The sequence below is a fragment of the Anolis carolinensis genome, chromosome 3 (genome assembly GCF_035594765.1).
Source record: "Anolis carolinensis isolate JA03-04 chromosome 3, rAnoCar3.1.pri, whole genome shotgun sequence".
Classification (NCBI taxonomy): domain Eukaryota; kingdom Metazoa; phylum Chordata; class Lepidosauria; order Squamata; family Dactyloidae; genus Anolis; species Anolis carolinensis.
In genome coordinates, this window is record NC_085843.1 from 181,866,376 (window position 1) to 181,885,490 (window position 19,115).

A 19,115-nucleotide genomic window follows, 5' to 3' on the forward strand; every position below is an offset into this window, starting at 1 on the left:
GTTGCACTAGATGGAACATCTAGTGCAACCAGACTTTAAAAATCTACCTTTTCACAAGCCAACTTCCATGGCTCTTTTCAACATCCTACAGATGAAATCTTTAGCCTCAATTTTACGAGCTCACAGAATTTGCTTAAATACAAATAAACAAAGGTCTGTGATATATGTGAGAGTGGTCATAGCTCAATAACCAGCATTTGTTTTGGATGTAGAAGGTTCTAGGTAAAGCTCCCTTACTTTGCAGGTGAGGGCTGGAAGAAATCCTCCCTGAAATTGAACCCCTAAGGAGCGCTGTCCATCAGTGTCACTCAAACCGAGTTAAAAAGATCTGTGGTATCTTTATGAAAGACATTTTCTTGTGTTCCTGATGGTCACATTTTTTTCTGCAGCATCCATCGTTATATGTTGAACTCACCTCCCAACTCAGTGTTGCAACCCTTTCAACAGCTTAGTTGCATTTACAGTTTTTAGTGCCTAAAATGCAGTTCTTATGTTGGTTTTATAAGTTTTTCTGAGTAGTGATAGTAACATATGATAATAATTATAAGTGTAATAACTTTAATTTTGAATTTGGTAGCCTGAGGATCAGTCTAATTCTGTTCCGTTGTTTCTGTAGCTGCAAATGTTAACCACTGTCACAATATTTGCTTTCTATCCAAATATCTTGTAAATTTAAATTATTGTGTGCTTCTGCCATCTAGTGGTCAGGATGCAGCATGGCTTCTCCTCAGAAATCAAACTTCTTCATGTGAAAAAGTGTGTTATTATTAAGCTGTACAAAGTGCCAGAAACTTGCCAATTCAAGCCAAGGGAAATTTTAAAAAATCAGATGTCAGGGTTGCCTGTCTGTATAATTATTTTATTCTATTATGTGTATGTATATTGTTGGTGCATTAACAATAAAAAAGACATCCAAAGTGGAGGTAAGAGTCATAAACATTTTTTAAAAGAGGGTATGCTAGTTTTATAGGAATTTTGGATGCTAAATCCATGATCACTTATTTGTTCCTTCACATACTGTTGTTTTCAGAGCTTGATATAACGTGTGTATGTTGTACAATTAAATTGAATGAAACTAGTATTGAAATTGGTAATGTAATTTGTGAAAGACTTCGGTTAGGATATTTTTATTGTGTTTTTTGAATTCAGCATCCAAAATTACTTTAAAAGCAGCTACAGTGTTGAAAAAAATAATCCCAGATGCTATTATTGCCATCATCATCAGACACAATACTTTTAGCCAATTGCATCATCTCTATGATTTATTTTAAAAACTACGAGCATTCATCAGCATTTATTTTAGCCTTATATTAGGGCATAAAACTGCATAGCTTATCAAAATGCTCACCTGCCCGGTATAACAACAGTCCATTGGATGCTTGATAGCCCCATTTTTACTGTTTGCTTTGGAGTGGAAAAATAAGGGTTTATTAACTACTTGGTCCAGCAAATTGGAAAAAAAAGAAACACACACATACACAAGACAGGTGGAACTGTTTGACACTGGTTGGCTAATATGCTGTAAATATCTGTTGGCCTCCTCTATTGGAGTTATGGGTTTGTAACCTAGAATTTTGGATCTGTAATTGCTCAATCTTCATAATTGTGACACTTTTGTAGTGGTCTTAACTTTACCCCAAGACTACTTTAACAGCCAGGAACCATGCAGAGCAATGACGATCTAGTCTGCTGCCAACTGGGCACAGCAGGATAACGTTTTGAGTCAGTGATTCTTAGACAAAGAATTCTACTGTACTTCTCGTTGTTGCAACATTATTTGCTGGTTGCAAGGAGCTGAAAATAGATTAGGAGCAGGACAAACAGGAACCTGGTGGCTTTTCAGGTAGATTTGGAGTAGATAAGCCAAAACACATTACTTAGTTACATGTTTGTAATTAAGAGGGCAATGCAGGCTCTCAGAGAAGCTTTTTCTATGAATATAAGAAGAATAACCAACATTTAAAAATGATCTGAAAGCAGTGTTCCAAATCCATATAGGTAGGCAATACCAAGAGTATCTATGTGCCTTTCCTGAGCTTGAATTGCTTTCTCCAGGACAATTTCTATCCTCCTAAGAAGGAGAGGAAAATACCTTGACACTAGTCATCAGCATTGCTTTAAGGAGTTTACTTAAACAAATGTGTACCTATGAAGAATCTCCAGCTTTGCTTTGGGAAGGGAGTGTGAGGGACCAGTTGGTATCCTTGCGAAGCTGGTGGGAACATAACATCCCAGTGGGGACTACTGACAGTGCTGCCCTGACACCTCCCATAAAGATATCTCTATCCCAGTAAGCTTGGCACTGGACTGAGGATATCCCATGTCTGATCACCCCTCTCCCCCTCTCTCCTCTCTTCTTGTGAGCCCAACTCAACCAGACTTTCTGGTTTGTTGAAGCATTTTTTGGAGGGAAGATTTACCTAAATTGATTAATTGTAGTTTATAAGTTTTTTTAAAAAGCAACCCTTCAAGTAAGTAGCAACTGGACAGGGCACACAGCTTACTACAGACCTTTCTAAATATTTTATTTATTTATTTATTTATTTATTTATTTATTTACAGTATTTATATTCCATCCTTCTCACCCCGAAGGGGACTCAGGGTGGATCACATTACACATATAAGGCAAACATTCAATGCCTTAACATAGAACAGAGATAGAGACAAATGCAGGTGTCACGACCCAGGCTGCAGAGACCAGATTCTATCTAATATCTTTATTAAAGAATTATATAAAGTCAATAAAAACAAGTGCAGAATATAGTTCAGAAGCAGACCTTTCAGGAAAGGCCAAATATAGTCCAGGAAAATATTGTCCAATATAAGATATTAGAGTTCAAAGTTATAATCCATTAACCGAAACACACACTTTGCCAAGCAATAGTGTGGGGAGATGACAAGGTCTTATAGTCCATTGAAGCTTGACAACAAGGCTGGATCATGAGCTTGATTCTTGGCTGGATCAAAGACTTGAAACGTGGCAACTTGAAGCATGAAACAAGGTCCGTGGCAAAACGTGAGACAAGGCAAGACTTGAAACTAGATCCGGGAAGCAGGGAACAAGGAGTACGAAGTCCACACACGATCTCTCCCTCAAGCTGATCAATTGACTCCGCAAGATTCCCCTTGCGGCAAAACCCCTATATAGGGTCTTGTTTTCCCGCCAACAGAACACTTTCCCTGGAGAACAAGAAGCGAAACCCAACTCTGTCCAGATGCATGACTCCTTAGAATTTCCCAAGGGAAGCAGACTTAATCAGCTAGTTGTTTGGCAGCAATTCGGAGACTCCGGCGATTAGCCTCCCTGACTCCTCTATCTCTATTATAATTGTCCTTTCGGGAAAACGGGGGAGAATTCTGCCCAAAGCTTGTTTGGGTAACTTCCTGAGGACAAACATCCTCCAGGTGGAGAGGCTCCGTTTCAAGCTGAACCGGTGGAAATCCCATGTTTTCCTCCTCGTCTGCCACAATAGCACTAGGAATGGGACTACAAGGCCCATGAGACATCACAGCAGGCTCCGAGCTGGCCTCGAATTCATGACCTCTTGGTCAGAGTGATTTGTTGCAGCTGGCAGCTGGCTGCTCACCAGCCTGCACCACAGCCAAGCTATTATATAAATATAATAATGATAATTCAGATGACATGTAACATATTGATATAAATTTATGTGACATATTTTAATTTAACCAGGTATCAAATTCACAACAAGAAGCAATGCCACTTTTTCTATATGAACAACACCACCACAAGAAAATATGGATATTGGTTTTGTAGTTCTTCAGTATTAAAATTACTTTTAAATGAACTGCAGCTAGCTGTATACCTGGTAGAGTTATGTGTCAAGGACAGAACGCCACAAGATCAAAGATAACAGAGTTTATTGGATTTACAGAACTCAAAATGCCCGTAAAAGACAAGGGCTAGGCAACATTAGCCTCAAAAAGCAAAAAGGGGCAAGAAAAACGTTCAAAAGATAAACCGGATTAAACCGGAGTTTAATCCGGGTAAAATCAAAACAGCTTGCTTCAGCTTGGGAACAAACAAAACAGAAGCTGGGAAACAAAGAGTTCAAAAGAATGTAACTAATTGGCAGCAGATGCCTCTCTGCTGCCAGTACTATGTTCTGAGTAACTTAGAAGTCACTCCTACACACAGCAGGCAAATTTCCAATACAAACACAACAGCCGAGGATTGAAGCAGTAGAGTAGTCCCAGTTCTTTCCGAAGGTCGATAGGCAGAAGCAGACGTTTGCAGTTTTCCAAGTCCAGTAGGAGAATCCGAGCCCGTAGTCAGTTCAGTCCGTAAATCCAGAGTAGCAGATGGCGTCCGTCAAGAAGACGACGGAAGGTCAAAGCTATTGAGATTAAGCAGAGGTTTGCACAAACAAAAGCCCACACAATTCCTCCCGCCGTCTGAACCCAAATTCCAAAACAACTTACGTAATCAGCACACGAAACACACCCGTCTTCAGGAAAACGTCCCACACAGATCCCAAGCATTTGTCCAGATTACCTTGCCCAACGCAATTTGCTATTGCTCCCAAGCCCCATTTTATGCCAGTTACAAGTCCTCATCACTATCAGCTGTCCTCCTTAACCCGGGCGTTTCCTCATCACTTTCCTCATCAGAACTGGAACACCTCTGACTACGCCCCACAGCATCCCCAGCTGTGGATCCCGTCCCATCCCTCCAGCTTGTCCATGGGTCTAGTCCTGAAGGTCCCCAATCATCTTCCATCCCATCATTGCCAGTGGCACCCAATTCCTCCCTTACCCGAGTCCAATCCATCTCATCCTCTTCTGAGCTAACCAGCTCTTCCTCCATCCTCTCCGTAAACCCCTCAAAATACTCTTCGTCAGATGGTTCTGCAAAGATATCTCGCAGCCTCTTTCTTTCTCGCTCCTCGAGAGTATCTGACTCTCGAGGAGTCTTACGCCCACGTCTGCCAGTAGCAGAGCCATGAGGCTCAATCATAACACTATCCCCTCTCACAAAGGCCTCCTCCCCCGAAGGTGGAGAGGTGGCAGTGATATCCTCCGCTATAGCACCACGACGACTGGAGGTATCTAATTTCAACAGCGAACGATGGAACACTGGATGGACTTTTAAACTAGACGGTAGACGTAAACGAAACGCAACGGAAGAAATCTTTTTAACTATAGGAAAGGGACCCAAATACCGAGGCGCAAACTTTCCCCCAGCCTGTTTAATGTGCTTGGAAGACAACCACACCAAATCCCCTTCTTCCAACTCCTCCCCTGCCTGCCTGTGGCGGTCGGCCTGAGTCTTTTGCATTGCCTTAGCTTCCAACAGTAAGCGACGGGCAACATCATGCAACGCAGCCATTTCCGAGGAGCGGTACACAGGGTCAGAAGAGACCACATTGGTCGACGGCGCCACACCTCCCCGTGGGTGAAAACCATAAGTCAGTTCAAATGGCGTATGCTGACTAGACGTGTGCACCGCATTGTTGTAAGCGAACTCCGCCACCGGTAGCCATTTCACCCAAGCAGTGGGTTGATCTAAACAAAAACAACGTAAATATTGCTCTAAGAGCCCATTAACCCGTTCCGACTGGCCATCCGTTTGAGGATGAAACGCTGAAGAGACGTTTAACTTGGTACCTAAGCACTCATGGAAGTGTTTCCAAAAGCGTGACACAAATTGTGGAGCCCTATCCGAAATAATCACCTCAGGAGCTCCGTGCAAACGATAGATGTGCTTAGTAAACAATAACGCCAACGTAGGGGCCGCCGGAATGGTCGAACAAGGAATAAAGTGAGCCAGTTTGCTAAATAAATCCACCACCACCCAAATACAAGTATAACCCCCAGACTTAGGCAAATCCGAAATGAAATCCATGGAAATGATTTGCCATGGCCTCTCAGGAACAGGTAGAGACGACAACAACCCTCTAGGGCGCCCAACAGGCGTCTTACTCTGCTGGCAAACAGCGCAGCTGTCACAAAAGCGCAGAATGTCTTGCCGCATCTTCGGCCACCAGTAGCTCCTGGTGATGAGCTGCACGGTCTTGAATCTGCCAAAGTGCCCAGCCATGGGTTCGTCATGGTGGGCTCTAATCACCTCCAACCTGAGGGCCCCCACTGGGACATAGACCTGCCCCCTGCGCACCAATACTCCGTTTTGATCTTGCAGGTGAGGCAGTATTGTACGGTTACCTGCTGACAACAGCATGAGTTGTTCCTGAGTCCACACATCTTCTCTCTGGGCCTCAATGATCTGGTCATGTAACCCAAGCTCATTGTCTACAACACACAGAGAGGCAGTAGGCAAGATGGTCTGACATACTACCTGCTCATTGGTCTTAAACTCCGGCTTGCGGGACAAGGCATCGGCCCGCAAGTTAGCCTTCCCTTCCACGAATTGCACCTTGAAGTTAAACCTGGAGAAAAACAAAGCCCATCGGATTTGACGCTGGTTTAACTTTTTAGCTGTTTGCAAGTGCTCCAAATTCTTGTGATCAGACCTGACCACGATTTGGTGCCGCGCCCCTTCTAGCCAGTGCCGCCACACCTCAAACGCCACCTTAATCGCCAATAACTCCTTCTCCCATATGGTATAGTTCTGCTCAAATGGTGTTAGTTGCCGCGAGTAAAATCCACAGGGACGCAAGGTCCCTGAGGAATCTCTTTGAGACAACACAGCCCCCAACGCGTAGCTAGAAGCGTCCGCTTCTACCACGAACGGTTTGTCAATATCAGGATGTGTTAGTATGTTGTCTGACTGAAAGCTAGACTTTAATTGCAAAAACGCATCGTGAGCTTCCCGCCCCCACACAAAGGGCTGTTTCTTACGCAGGAGCTGCATCAAAGGCACCGTGAGCTTGGCAAAGTTTGGGATAAACTCCCGGTAGTAATTAGCGAATCCTAAGAACCTTTGCACATCCTTCTTAGTCTTGAGCTCCTGCCATGAGTTGACTGCGTCAACCTTATGTGGGTCCATTTTAAGTTCCCTACCTGACACTACATGACCTAGGAACTCCACTTCAGGCACATGAAAGACGCACTTGGAAGCCTTGGCGAAGAGCCCATTAGCCCGCAGACGGTGCAGAACCTGCTTGACATGCTGACGATGTTCTTTCTCGTCCTTAGAAAAAATCAAGATATCATCCAAATAGATCACCACAAATTGGTCAATTAGGTCCCTAAACACATCGTTTATGAACCTCTGGAAGACCGCAGGCGCATTGCAAAGTCCAAAAGGCATGACTCGGAACTCGTGGCATCCGAAACACGTGTTAAATGCCGTCTTCCATTCATCACCTTCCCGTATTCTGATTAAGTTATACGCCCCCCGCAGGTCAAGCTTGGTAAAGACCTTAGCCCCTTGCACCCTTGATAGTAGTTCCGAGATTAAAGGTAGCGGGTACCTATCCCGAATGGTGTATTTGTTAAGGATCCGGTAGTCGCAAACCAACCTGAGGTCCCCAGTCTTTTTGGCAACAAAGAATACCGGCGCCGCAGTTGGAGAGCTAGATGGGCGAATAAACCCCTTGGCTAAATTCTCATCTAGGAACTCACGTAAAGCTTGCCTTTCCGGTACAGTCAAGGCGTACAGCCTTCCTGCTGGCAATCTCGCACCTTCTGCTAGTTTAATGGCGCAATCATACGGCCTGTGCGGCGGTAACTTGTCCGCTTCCTTTTTACAAAATACATCAGAGAACTCCCCATACTCAGCAGGCACTCCCTCCATATCAGGCTGAGTAGTGTTCAAAGTACAACATTCCTGCCTCTTTAAGGTCAGCTTACGCGTCACCCAGTCTACTTGTGGATTTACTACAGCTAGCCAATCCATCCCCAGGATCACATCGTATCTAGGCAGGCTTGTAATATCCCACACAAACGTTCCCGTTACTCCCTGCACTTCCCACATTACTGCTGAGGTCTCATGGTTAACCACCCCAGTCTCCAGCAGTCTCCCATCCGCTCCTTCCACCCACACGTCGCATGCCTTGCGCACTATAGGAATGCCATGCTTCCTAGCAAACTCAATATCCACGTAAGAGACCGTAGCCCCTGAGTCCAGCAGTGCCAAAGTAGAAACAAGTTCCTTTCCCCCAACAGATAACGTAATGGGTACGAAAACATGCTTCTTCCCCTCAGTTGACTGCTTTAAAAGCCCTAATGCGTTGGACTCACGTCGCACTAGGGCTGGCCTTTTCCCGAAAGCTGGGAAGATTTCACATTACAGTTTTTGGCAAAATGCCCAGCATTCCCACAGTACAAACACAACCCCAGCTGCCTCCTACGGTTCTTTTCTTCTGTAGACAGCTTTTTAAAGACCCCAAGCTCCATAGGCTCTTCCCCCATTACCACAGGTGCCTTGGTTACATGCATAGGTGGCGCACACATTGCTTTTGAGTGCTTACGGGACTCGAACCTGGCGTCCAAACGCAGCACTTTAGCCACTAAGGCATCCCAATTTTCGGCCGGCTCCAAGCGTGCCAATTCGTCCTGGAGATAATCACTTAAACCAGCAGTAAACAAAAGCATGAATGCATTTTCCCCCCAGTCCAGCTGGTGACGGTACAAATTAAACTTATTTAAGTAATCCAAAACAGTCCCCTTTCCCTGTTTCAGCCGATACAAAGCCCACCCAGCATTCTCCGTACGGAGGGGATCCCCAAAAGTGTCAGTTAGTAGCTTCTTAAAGTTATTCAAATTGTCCTTGACTGGGTCATTTCCCAAAATCAAATTGGTGGCCCATTGTCCTGCGGGACCAGTCAACAAACTCAAAATAAAAGCCACCTTGCTAGTGTCCGTAGGGTAAGCTTGAGCACTGAGCTGGGAAAAATAAAGCTCAACTTGTGCCAAAAAAGTTGGCAGTTTGCACCTGGATCCGTCAAAGCGTTCAGGGGTCAAAACATGTCCTTTAACAGAATGAGCTGCTTGAGTGGCGTTAAAGGCCATTTGTAATTGCTCAAATCTAGCCTTTAACTCATCCATCGTCTTCTTGACGAGATTTATTACTGCAGTAAAACTTTTTATGGGCGTTGGGCAATCTGTCAAGGACAGAACGCCACAAGATCAAAGATAACAGAGTTTATTGGATTTACAGAACTCAAAATGCCCGTAAAAGACAAGGGCTAGGCAACATTAGCCTCAAAAAGCAAAAAGGGGCAAGAAAAACGTTCAAAAGATAAACCGGATTAAACCGGAGTTTAATCCGGGTAAAATCAAAACAGCTTGCTTCAGCTTGGGAACAAACAAAACAGAAGCTGGGAAACAAAGAGTTCAAAAGAATGTAACTAATTGGCAGCAGATGCCTCTCTGCTGCCAGTACTATGTTCTGAGTAACTTAGAAGTCACTCCTACACACAGCAGGCAAATTTCCAATACAAACACAACAGCCGAGGATTGAAGCAGTAGAGTAGTCCCAGTTCTTTCCGAAGGTCGATAGGCAGAAGCAGATGTTTGCAGTTTTCCAAGTCCAGTAGGAGAATCCGAGCCCGTAGTCAGTTCAGTCCGTAAATCCAGAGTAGCAGATGGCGTCCGTCAAGAAGACGACGGAAGGTCAAAGCTATTGAGATTAAGCAGAGGTTTGCACAAACAAAAGCCCACACAATTCCTCCCGCCGTCTGAACCCAAATTCCAAAACAACTTACGTAATCAGCACACGAAACACACCCGTCTTCAGGAAAACGTCCCACACAGATCCCAAGCATTTGTCCAGATTACCTTGCCCAACGCAATTTGCTATTGCTCCCAAGCCCCATTTTATGCCAGTTACAAGTCCTCATCACTATCAGCTGTCCTCCTTAACCCGGGCGTTTCCTCATCACTTTCCTCATCAGAACTGGAACACCTCTGACTACGCCCCACAGCATTCCCAGCTGTGGATCCCGTCCCATCCCTCCAGCTTGTCCATGGGTCTAGTCCTGAAGGTCCCCAATCATCTTCCATCCCATCATTGCCAGTGGCACCCAATTCCTCCCTTACCCGAGTCCAATCCATCTCATCCTCTTCTGAGCTAACCAGCTCTTCCTCCATCCTCTCCGTAAACCCCTCAAAATACTCTTCGTCAGATGGTTCTGCAAAGATATCTCGCAGCCTCTTTCTTTCTCGCTCCTCGAGAGTATCTGACTCTCGAGGAGTCTTACGCCCACGTCTGCCAGTAGCAGAGCCATGAGGCTCAATCATAACATTATGTGTGGATTTGTTTTCCATTTCCTTCAGTACCTTCTGTACCTTCATTGTACCATTAAGGGCCCTCCTGGTACAAAAACCCACCCGCAACAAAAGCAAGCGAGAGCCAATCTTGGCTCTTCCTCTCTTATTCGGCATCATAGTTTAATCTTTCTTATTAATCCCAACCAAAAAAAAAAGGAAAATCCTGACTCCTTGAAAACTACTACCACCTAGTTACCTCTCCTCTTCTAGAAAGTAGAAACAGCTCTAAGGAAGCATTAAAACCAAAGCAGAAAGGAGATTGAAGCATGCCAAGAAAAAAAGAGGGTGTTTTGAAGGCAGGCCAGGAAGGATAGCTCTAGGAGGTCATCGCTCTTCCTCACCTGAAAGTGGGAAGCCTCCTTAAAATGCCTTGGAAAGAGTGTGTGGCAACCTAGAGAGAAAGTGTGTGTGCCTGCTTGCAGCACCTCTCCTCCTCTAGAGTAGGAAACAGCTTTAAGAACTTGCCCCTTTTAAATGCCTTGGAAAAAGTGTGTTCATGGCGTGCAGGCCTGGGAGAGAAAGCACACCCTCCTGCCTGCAGTGCCTCTCCTCTCCTCCTCTAGAGTAGGAAACAGCTTAAATGCCTAAAATGATGGGAAGGAGAGCCTTCTGAAAAAATGGATCGGGGTCCCACCAAAACTCAGGACACCGAAACAGATCGTGGTTTACCTGTATTGCATAAGCCTAACAGCTGGTTCTCCTACCACAAGCATACATTTATTCCTGTTTGCTGATCTCTGTAATAATGTGAATTCTACACATGAGAAACTGACATAAAATTTAATGAGATGTAATCTACTAAAATATCCAAACAAATAGGGGAGAAGATGGAGATGTACAGATGGAATGAATTATTGTTACAATCAGACTTGATTCTTAACAAAAAATATCTGAAATATCAGAACACTGTACTTTGTGTCACATAGATGTTAGTGTTTTGCCATTAATATCTACTATGTCTCTGTCTGTCTATATGTACACAAACACATAAGTGCCCAGTATCGCAAACCAAGGAAGTGGAAACAGTAGTGGATTTGTACCCTCATCAAGGATATTCCTAACTTTTCTACGCATTCACTATTCATAAGAGTGGAAGTTTGCTCCAGGTCAATCCTTATTTTCACAAGCAGTTTTTACATAGTCATATTTAGCAAGTATTCAAAATACCCGGTTCTTCCTTTAAAAAATGAGTTGGTTCATATAATGTTTTATGCATATATTGAGAGTCCCTCAAATGCAGGAGTATCCTGAATCCACTTGATTTGAAGTAGCCGTTAGAATACAGGTATAAATCAGTTAGTCCAGTAGATGTGTTCATTTCATTAATCAAATATTTGGTACCATCGGCAGAAATAACATGGAAAGAATATGGAATGCTTCTATCACCACTAAAAAGAAGAGCAGTTCAGCATGTTTCAGCAAACATTTTATTGAGAATTTATGATAACACGCATATCTAAATCCATAATAAAAGTGAAAACCTATATGTGTGTGTGTATGTGGCATGGGTGTCCACTCACACAGACAGCCTCCGGCCTCCACAAACAGGTTACACTTCTCACTCCGGATAAACCAGCAAGTCACTCCTTTGCACTGACATTACGGTTACAGCGAGCACCATGAACATGTAGCCGAAACCCTGCCAATGTCTTCTCCAAGCACTACGGCCCACCACCCAAGGAATGCTTTCATTTGGGGACCATGTCATCCTACATGTTGCTTTTTCTTCCACCACACGCAGGCACCCCAGGGTTCTCCATTTCTGTGGAGTTTGCATGACCCTGCCTACTGCCCTTTCCTTTCAAATCTGTCTGCATAACAAACAGAGCAGAACTGAGCTGCAACTACATTTACTGGAGGAGTTTGGGGGATTCACACCACATGGTGGAAGTTGTAGTTCACCCTGCACCAAGTCAGACCACTGTGACTCCTACTGGGGAATGTAGAGGAGTTATAGTTCACCTACACCCAGAACACTATTAACCCAAACAATGATGGGTCTGGACTAAACTTGCCATGCATACCTGATATGCCCAGATTTCAATACTGGGGGGTTTGGAGGGCAATTGGCCTGGGCATTTGGAAGTCGTAGGTACTGGGATTTATAGTTCACCTGCAATGAATGACCACTCCGAACCCCACCGATGATAGACCAGGACCAAACTTGCCACACAGAGCCCCCATAAACAATACAACATATTCAACAAGTTTGGTGAAAAGGGAGTTATAGTTCACCTGCATCCAGAGAAACAGTGACCCCCACCGACAATGCACTAGGGCCACACTTCGCACAGAGAATCCTCATGACCAACTGAACATACTGCAGGTATTTTTGGAAATGGCCCTTTATTTTGGGAGTTGTCGTTCACCTGCATCCAAAGACCACTGAACCCAGCCAATGACGGATCTGGACCAAACTTGACACACAGACTAAACATTGCCTGCTGTCGATACTGACAGATTTTTTTCGACAATTGTCCTGGGACTCTGGGAGTTGTAGTCATTCACCCCCATCCAGACAGTACTGCTACTCAGGTGATGAACAGCCAATGACAGATCTGGACCACACTTGCTACACAGGCCCCAAAATGGCCAACTTTTCATACTGGCAGGGTTTGGGGAGGATTAAGCCACGATTCTGGGAATTGTAGTTCACCCACTCCAAACAGAATACATAACATTGAAAGACAAATAATACCATTCTCAAATGACCCAGGCACCGCCGGGTCCCCAAGCTAGTGTGAAATAAAAACACCCAGGTTAGGCAAGCCTTGCTTAGACCACTAGACTGACTGACTCCTTGTTCTTATTCGTTGCAATCCATTTTTGTCTTCTGTATGGCCTTTACATATTTGACCTGGCACCAGATTATATGTGCATTGGAATTATGGCTAAAAAAAGGGTGGAGGGGATTTTCCTCAAGAAAAGCACTCAGGTGGAAAGTACTTCACTTCAGGTGCTTTGAATGTGATTTCCTGCTTCTTGGCAGGGGGTTGGACTGGATGGCCCATGAGGTCTCTTCCAACTCTACTATTCTATGATTCTATGATTCTAGGAGCTCATCAGTGCTTTTCTGTGCTACAATGTTTGTGTGAAGGGTAACTATTACAAGTCTCACAAGCAGTGCCATTATCAAGTGTTTGGGAAGATCCAAGTACAAAAGTTAGAATTAATACTTATACTCATGTATAGGTCTAAACACTTCAATAAAAAATCAACCCAATGAAACTGGGGGAACATATCAATTGGTCCATATGTCAGGTACCTTCTCTCTTATAAAAAAGGACAATCCCTTTCTATGAATAGAGTGGTGAAAGAGAAGAACCTCACTTTCTGGGAAAACCTGAAAGAAGCACTGACCCTCCCCCCCCCCCTCCATTTTCTCCACTGTATTGCTGCTTCTGGTTTCCTTGAATGTCAGGGTGGGGAGATGGCAGCAACAATGTCCAGGGATAACTTCCCAACTGAGGCAATATTTATGCTTTCCCCTTGCCACAGAATGACCCTTAACTTATCCATGAGTCCAAATCCATAATTTTGACTTGAAAACCTGCCTTCAACTTATATATGAGTTTGACTTATACATGTAGAAATATATACTGTAGTTTAGAAAAGTGGCAGCTCACAGCTAATAAACTGTTGTTGTTATAGCTGTGGTTGTATGCTTTCAAGTGATTATCAACATGGAAAAACTAATACAAGACTGTCATGTGGTTTTTTTGACAAGATTTGTTTAGAAGACATTCGCCTTTGCCTTCTTCTGAGTCTGCGAGTGTGTGACTTCTTTAAGGTTACTCAGTGAATTTCCATGACCGATTAGGATTTGAACTCTGTCTTCAAGAACTGTAATCCAGTATTCACACTACTACATCACACTGGCTCTCAGAGTAAGAAGTGGCTCTGATATATTACCCGTATACATTAGCCTACATGTAGTAAATGGAACTGTGAGCCATAATAGAAAGATAGCTGCATCAGCTTACATTCACCAAAGGCAAGGATAAAATATCAGATTTTTATGTAATTTGGCATGAGTTCCTCTCATTTACAAATTGAGGACATACACTGCAATTATCTATCAGAGCTTACTCTCAGATTATGCAACAGAGATTAAACACAAATTATTTTAACAGATTTCTATTAATTTCTATATGTATAAAGGAAAGAAAGAATAATATTTTAGAAGTGACCAACAGTCAATAATCATGATAGCTGAAATACTTTTTGAGTTTCTTGCATATGTACATTTCTCTCAACATGTGGTTGAACTGTTTTAGCCATTGCATAATTATATATTCAGTTTACAGTTAAATAAGTATAATTCTGTAAAAGGGGTTTCAGAAATAGCTATTAGACATTCCTTATTGTACATAGGAGATTAAGCAAGCACTAGATACTTAAGACTGTTGCATACCCCTGATGTTAGGTTTGCGCAAATTGACTGAACCATTTCTATTCTAATTTTGGTGGATCCATTTTTTTTGCAAACCTCCAAAAAACAGCCGCCATCCGAAAAGCCAAAATATAGTTAAAAACACTTATCCTATCTTATGGTTATAATAATATCTTTTAACACAATAGAAATTAATAATGGAAGAAGTACACGAAATGAGCCCAGTATAAACAACCGGTCTGGTTAGTTGTTTGCTATTTATTCCCTGAAAAAGGAGAAATAGATTTCTTCCCTTCTGGTTATTCTTGTCGACCCCTTACTGCTTTCTTTAATGCCCCCTTCTTTCTTCACTATGGCAGTAACCTGCTGACTTCTATTTCCATTCAACCTTCTCCTGACATTTTGTGCCCTTCACTGGCTAATGACATATCAATAGTGTATCCTTTGGGGCACAAAATGGTACCACCATTTTTTTAACAGTATAGAAAATCCTTTAACAGGGTGGTAGTTTACAGAAAGGACATTTGTAGCTTGCGGATTATACAGTCTGTAGATATGGAAGGAGCATTTTCTGAGTTGGACATACAGATAGTCTTGGGGGGAAAATGAATTACGTTAAAAGTCTGAATTCCTCAACAGTGCCAGATTGGTTTGTAGAGAGAAAAAGATGTGCAAATTCATATAACCTATGGGCATATAACTAGTCTCTTTCACTTTGTTCCAGATAAAGCTATTTTTGTGGTGAACTGGTCATGTTATATATGGAAGAGAGATAGAATTTCACTTTAGATCCAAGAGATATATATACTGTATTCTAAATCCTTTCAAGGCAGGCCTTTCAAAAATGTTTTTAAAAATCATGAATATTTCAGGGTTTTTTTTAGTAAAATGTGGAAGAATGACTTGATCTGAGGTGAGATCAGAATATGTCATATGGATATGTGTGTCAAGTGTTGTTATTAGTGCTCCCAAGTATTTATTGAGACAATTGTGATATCACCTTCCTCAGGATTATAATGAATAGGCTTTAGCGAAAGCTTAGTCACAAGACTTCATTCAGCTTTATTCATATCTATATATATAAATGAGTGATGGCATCACGGCGACCCACAAAACAACAAAACTACAGGCCCCCCAACCTCGAAATTTGACAACAACCCATCATCCACGCCTCTAGGTTGATACAACAAAAAGAAAAGAAAAATAAAGTCCTAATTAGAGAGAGAGCAATAATTGTTTTTATCCAATTGCTGCCAGTTTAGAGGGCTAATCTCTGCCCACTTGGTCTCCTAGCAACCAACTCAGCCAAGGGACAGCCAGGGTTCAGTTAGGGGACAGGCAGACTAAGGCCTCACTTAGGCCTCTTCCACAGATTATCTAATTTGCACTGGATTATATGGTAGTGTAGACTCAAGGCCCTTCCACACAGCTATATAACCCATTTATAATCTTATAATATCTCCTTTGCACTGTATTAACTTGACTCCACACTACCATATAATCCACTTCAGTGTGCATTTTATACAGCTGTGAAGAAGGGGCCTCAAATAATCCAGTTCTAAGTAGATAATATAAGATTATCAATATACAGTAGAGTCTCACTTATCCAACATAAACAGGCTGGCAGAACGTTGGATAAGTGAATATGTTGGATAATAAGAAGGGATTCAGGATAAGCTGATTAAACTTCAAATTAGGTAATGATTATACAAATTAAGCACCAAAACATCATATTATACAACAAATTTGACAGAAAAAGTAGTTCCATGTGCAGTAATGCTATGTAGTAATTACAGTAGAGTCTCACTTATCCAACACTCCCTTATCCAATGTTCTGGATTATCCAACGCATTTTTGTAGTCAATGTTTTCAATATATCATGATATTTTGGTGCTAAATTCATAAATACAGTAATTACTACATAGCATTACTGAGTATTGAACTACTTTTTCTGTCAAATTTGTTGTCTAACATGATGTTTTGGTGCTTCATTTGTAAAATCATAACCTAATTTGATGTGTAATAGGCTTTTCCTTAATCCCTCCTTATTATCCAACATATTCGCTTATCCAACGTTCTGCTGGCCCGTTTATGTTGGATAAGTGAGACTCTACTGTACTGTATTTACATATTTACCACTAAAATATCACAATGAATTTAAAACACTGACTACAAAAACATTGCTTATGAAAAGGCAGACTGCGTTGGATAATCCAGAACATTGTATAAGCGAATGTTGGATAAGTGAGATTCTACTTTAATATGAAATAATTACTGGGATAGAATAATGCAGAACAATATAATCTCTAAAACCAGAGCAGTAAATAAAGACCAACAGTCTGAAAGCAGGGAAATTGGAAATTCCACAAAGGAAACAATCAGGGCCAGCTAACACCTCCCAAGAAAGGATTCTTCCAGAAAGGAAGCTGAGAAGGGAGTGAAGCACTGTGTATTACCAAAGTCATTATTATTACTATTATTATTATTATTATTATTATTATTATTATTATTATTATGTTGCAGTCAACCGTGAAAATGAATACAATCTGGCTCCAAGTATTCAAAAACACTAAAATCAGAATATATAAAAATTAATGTGGTATAATTAAACAGAACAATACAATCTCTAAAATCAGAACACTAAATAAAGAACAACACTCTGAAAACAGGGGAATTCTACACAGGAAACAATCAGGGCCAGCTAACACCTCCCAACAAAGTATTCCCATCATCAAAGTCTGGCAAATCCTCTGTTTTCTGAGGGCCACAGACAGTAGAATAACATAAAATATCACAAAGAACACCACTCTGAAAACAAGGGAATTCCAGACAGGAAACAATCAGGGCCAGCTAACACCTCCCAACAAAAAAAATCACTCAGGGAGAAAACAGCCAGGCTTTAAAGCTGCAAGGCCATTACATCCTAATCATTTTTCCTAATTGCAGCATTCATACTTGCCTCCAACAGACAAAAAAAAACACAATCAGAAATATTGTATATTCACAACCTTTAGGAAATAATATCCCCTGATGGCGCAGCACGTTAAAGTGCTGAGCTGCTGAACTTCTGGACCGAAAGGCCGCAGGTTTGAATTGGGGGAGCGGAGAGAGCCCCCACTGTTAGCCTCAGCTTCTGCCAACCCAGAAGTTCAAAAACATGCAAATGTGAGTGCATCAATAGGTACTGCTCCAGCGGGAAGGTAATGCCGCTCCATGCAGTCATCCCACATGACCTCGGAGGAGTCTACGGACAATGCTGGCTCTTCGGATTAGAAATAGAGATGAGCACCAGCCCCCAGAGTCAGACATGACTGGACTTAATGTCAGGGAAAAACGTTTACCCTTTACCTTAACTACCACCAATTCCTCAATACTTTATTTCCCATACCACCATACTTCGCCACAGCAATGCGTGGCCGGGCACAGCTAGTAAGACATAAAATGCAACGTATCCTGAATGTGTGAAAGACAATTTGGAATCTTGTGCACTCTCTAATCTCTACAAACTGATTATCACATTCAGAGTTCATACATGTAAGAATGGGAGATAAATAATCATTCCTTTGATCAATTAGGCTAGCGTGTCCTGGAGAGAATACTGCTTTAGGTATTTGTAGATCTTCCAGTATGATGCTATGGTAATATATTGGGTGGAGGTTTCTTCCAGTTAAAATTTATTTTATGTGGCTTGATAGCTTTAGTGGCTCTATCAACTACAGTTAGGGCATCAGTGATAGAGTATCATGTTTTTATTGTGTGCTCTGTGTTGGGGTCTTCATCCATAGACTGCAGAGTCCTCTCAATTGAATAACTTGTACAGTGTGTCTTAAATGCTGTATTCTGCTCCTGCCAATCATGCAGAGGGCAAGAAGTCACTAATTATCCTAGTGACCTTATTCACCACCCTTGTACTTTCTGAAGCTCTACTATTGTTCACTTGGTTTCAAGCACATTTTCTTAAATTTCTTAAATTAGAAAAAAATAAAAGTTAAGTTCTTGGGAATTTTCGTTACCCACTATTTCATTTAATACAAGCATGTGCTTATGTGTAATCACACATAAAAACAGTTGCAGTGAAGGAAGTCTCAAGTTTAATTAATTTATATGAATAGAAATTTACTTTTTAAATAGGATGGTTTATTTGCAAAGTGGTTTAATCATTACGTATACTTTTACTTGGAAAGTGAGATGCTAGAAACCTATTGTGACCCAAAGAAGCTTAGCCTATTTTAATTTTGGCCCCTATTTACTTTCAAGGTGTGCAGGTTATGTCTAAGGGCCACCTGTCTACTAAGTCTCCGTCTCCATTGTCAGAGCTTTATCCAGCTCTTTATTCTGTGAAATAGTTTTTCCTCTTTAACAAATTGGCATAGCAATTGATTCCTACAGCCATGAAAACAACTACCTAATAGTTTTTAATTAAATTGAGACTTTATACTTCACTGTAGTTTCTGCTACTGTATAATTAAATATCCTTCATTAAACAACTTACATTTTGTGCTATAAAATTGCAAACTATTTTATTTCTCTT

At 41.9% G+C, this 19,115-nt stretch overlaps 1 protein-coding gene across 28 annotated transcripts in view; it reads left to right on the plus strand.

Annotated features, from left to right (window-relative positions):
* The window catches only part of kcnma1 (potassium calcium-activated channel subfamily M alpha 1), a 657,167-nt gene that overhangs the window by 386,629 nt on the left and 251,423 nt on the right, over positions 1-19,115 (plus strand). Inside the window, exon 6 of one of the 28 annotated variants that reach the window (XM_062977440.1) lies at positions 245-377. The exons of 26 other annotated variants lie outside the window; for them this stretch is intronic. In XM_062977440.1, coding sequence (XP_062833510.1) covers positions 245-285 — 41 coding nt within the window. In that variant the 3' untranslated portion in view covers positions 286-377. One more of the 28 variants, XM_062977441.1, reaches the window with a different exon arrangement.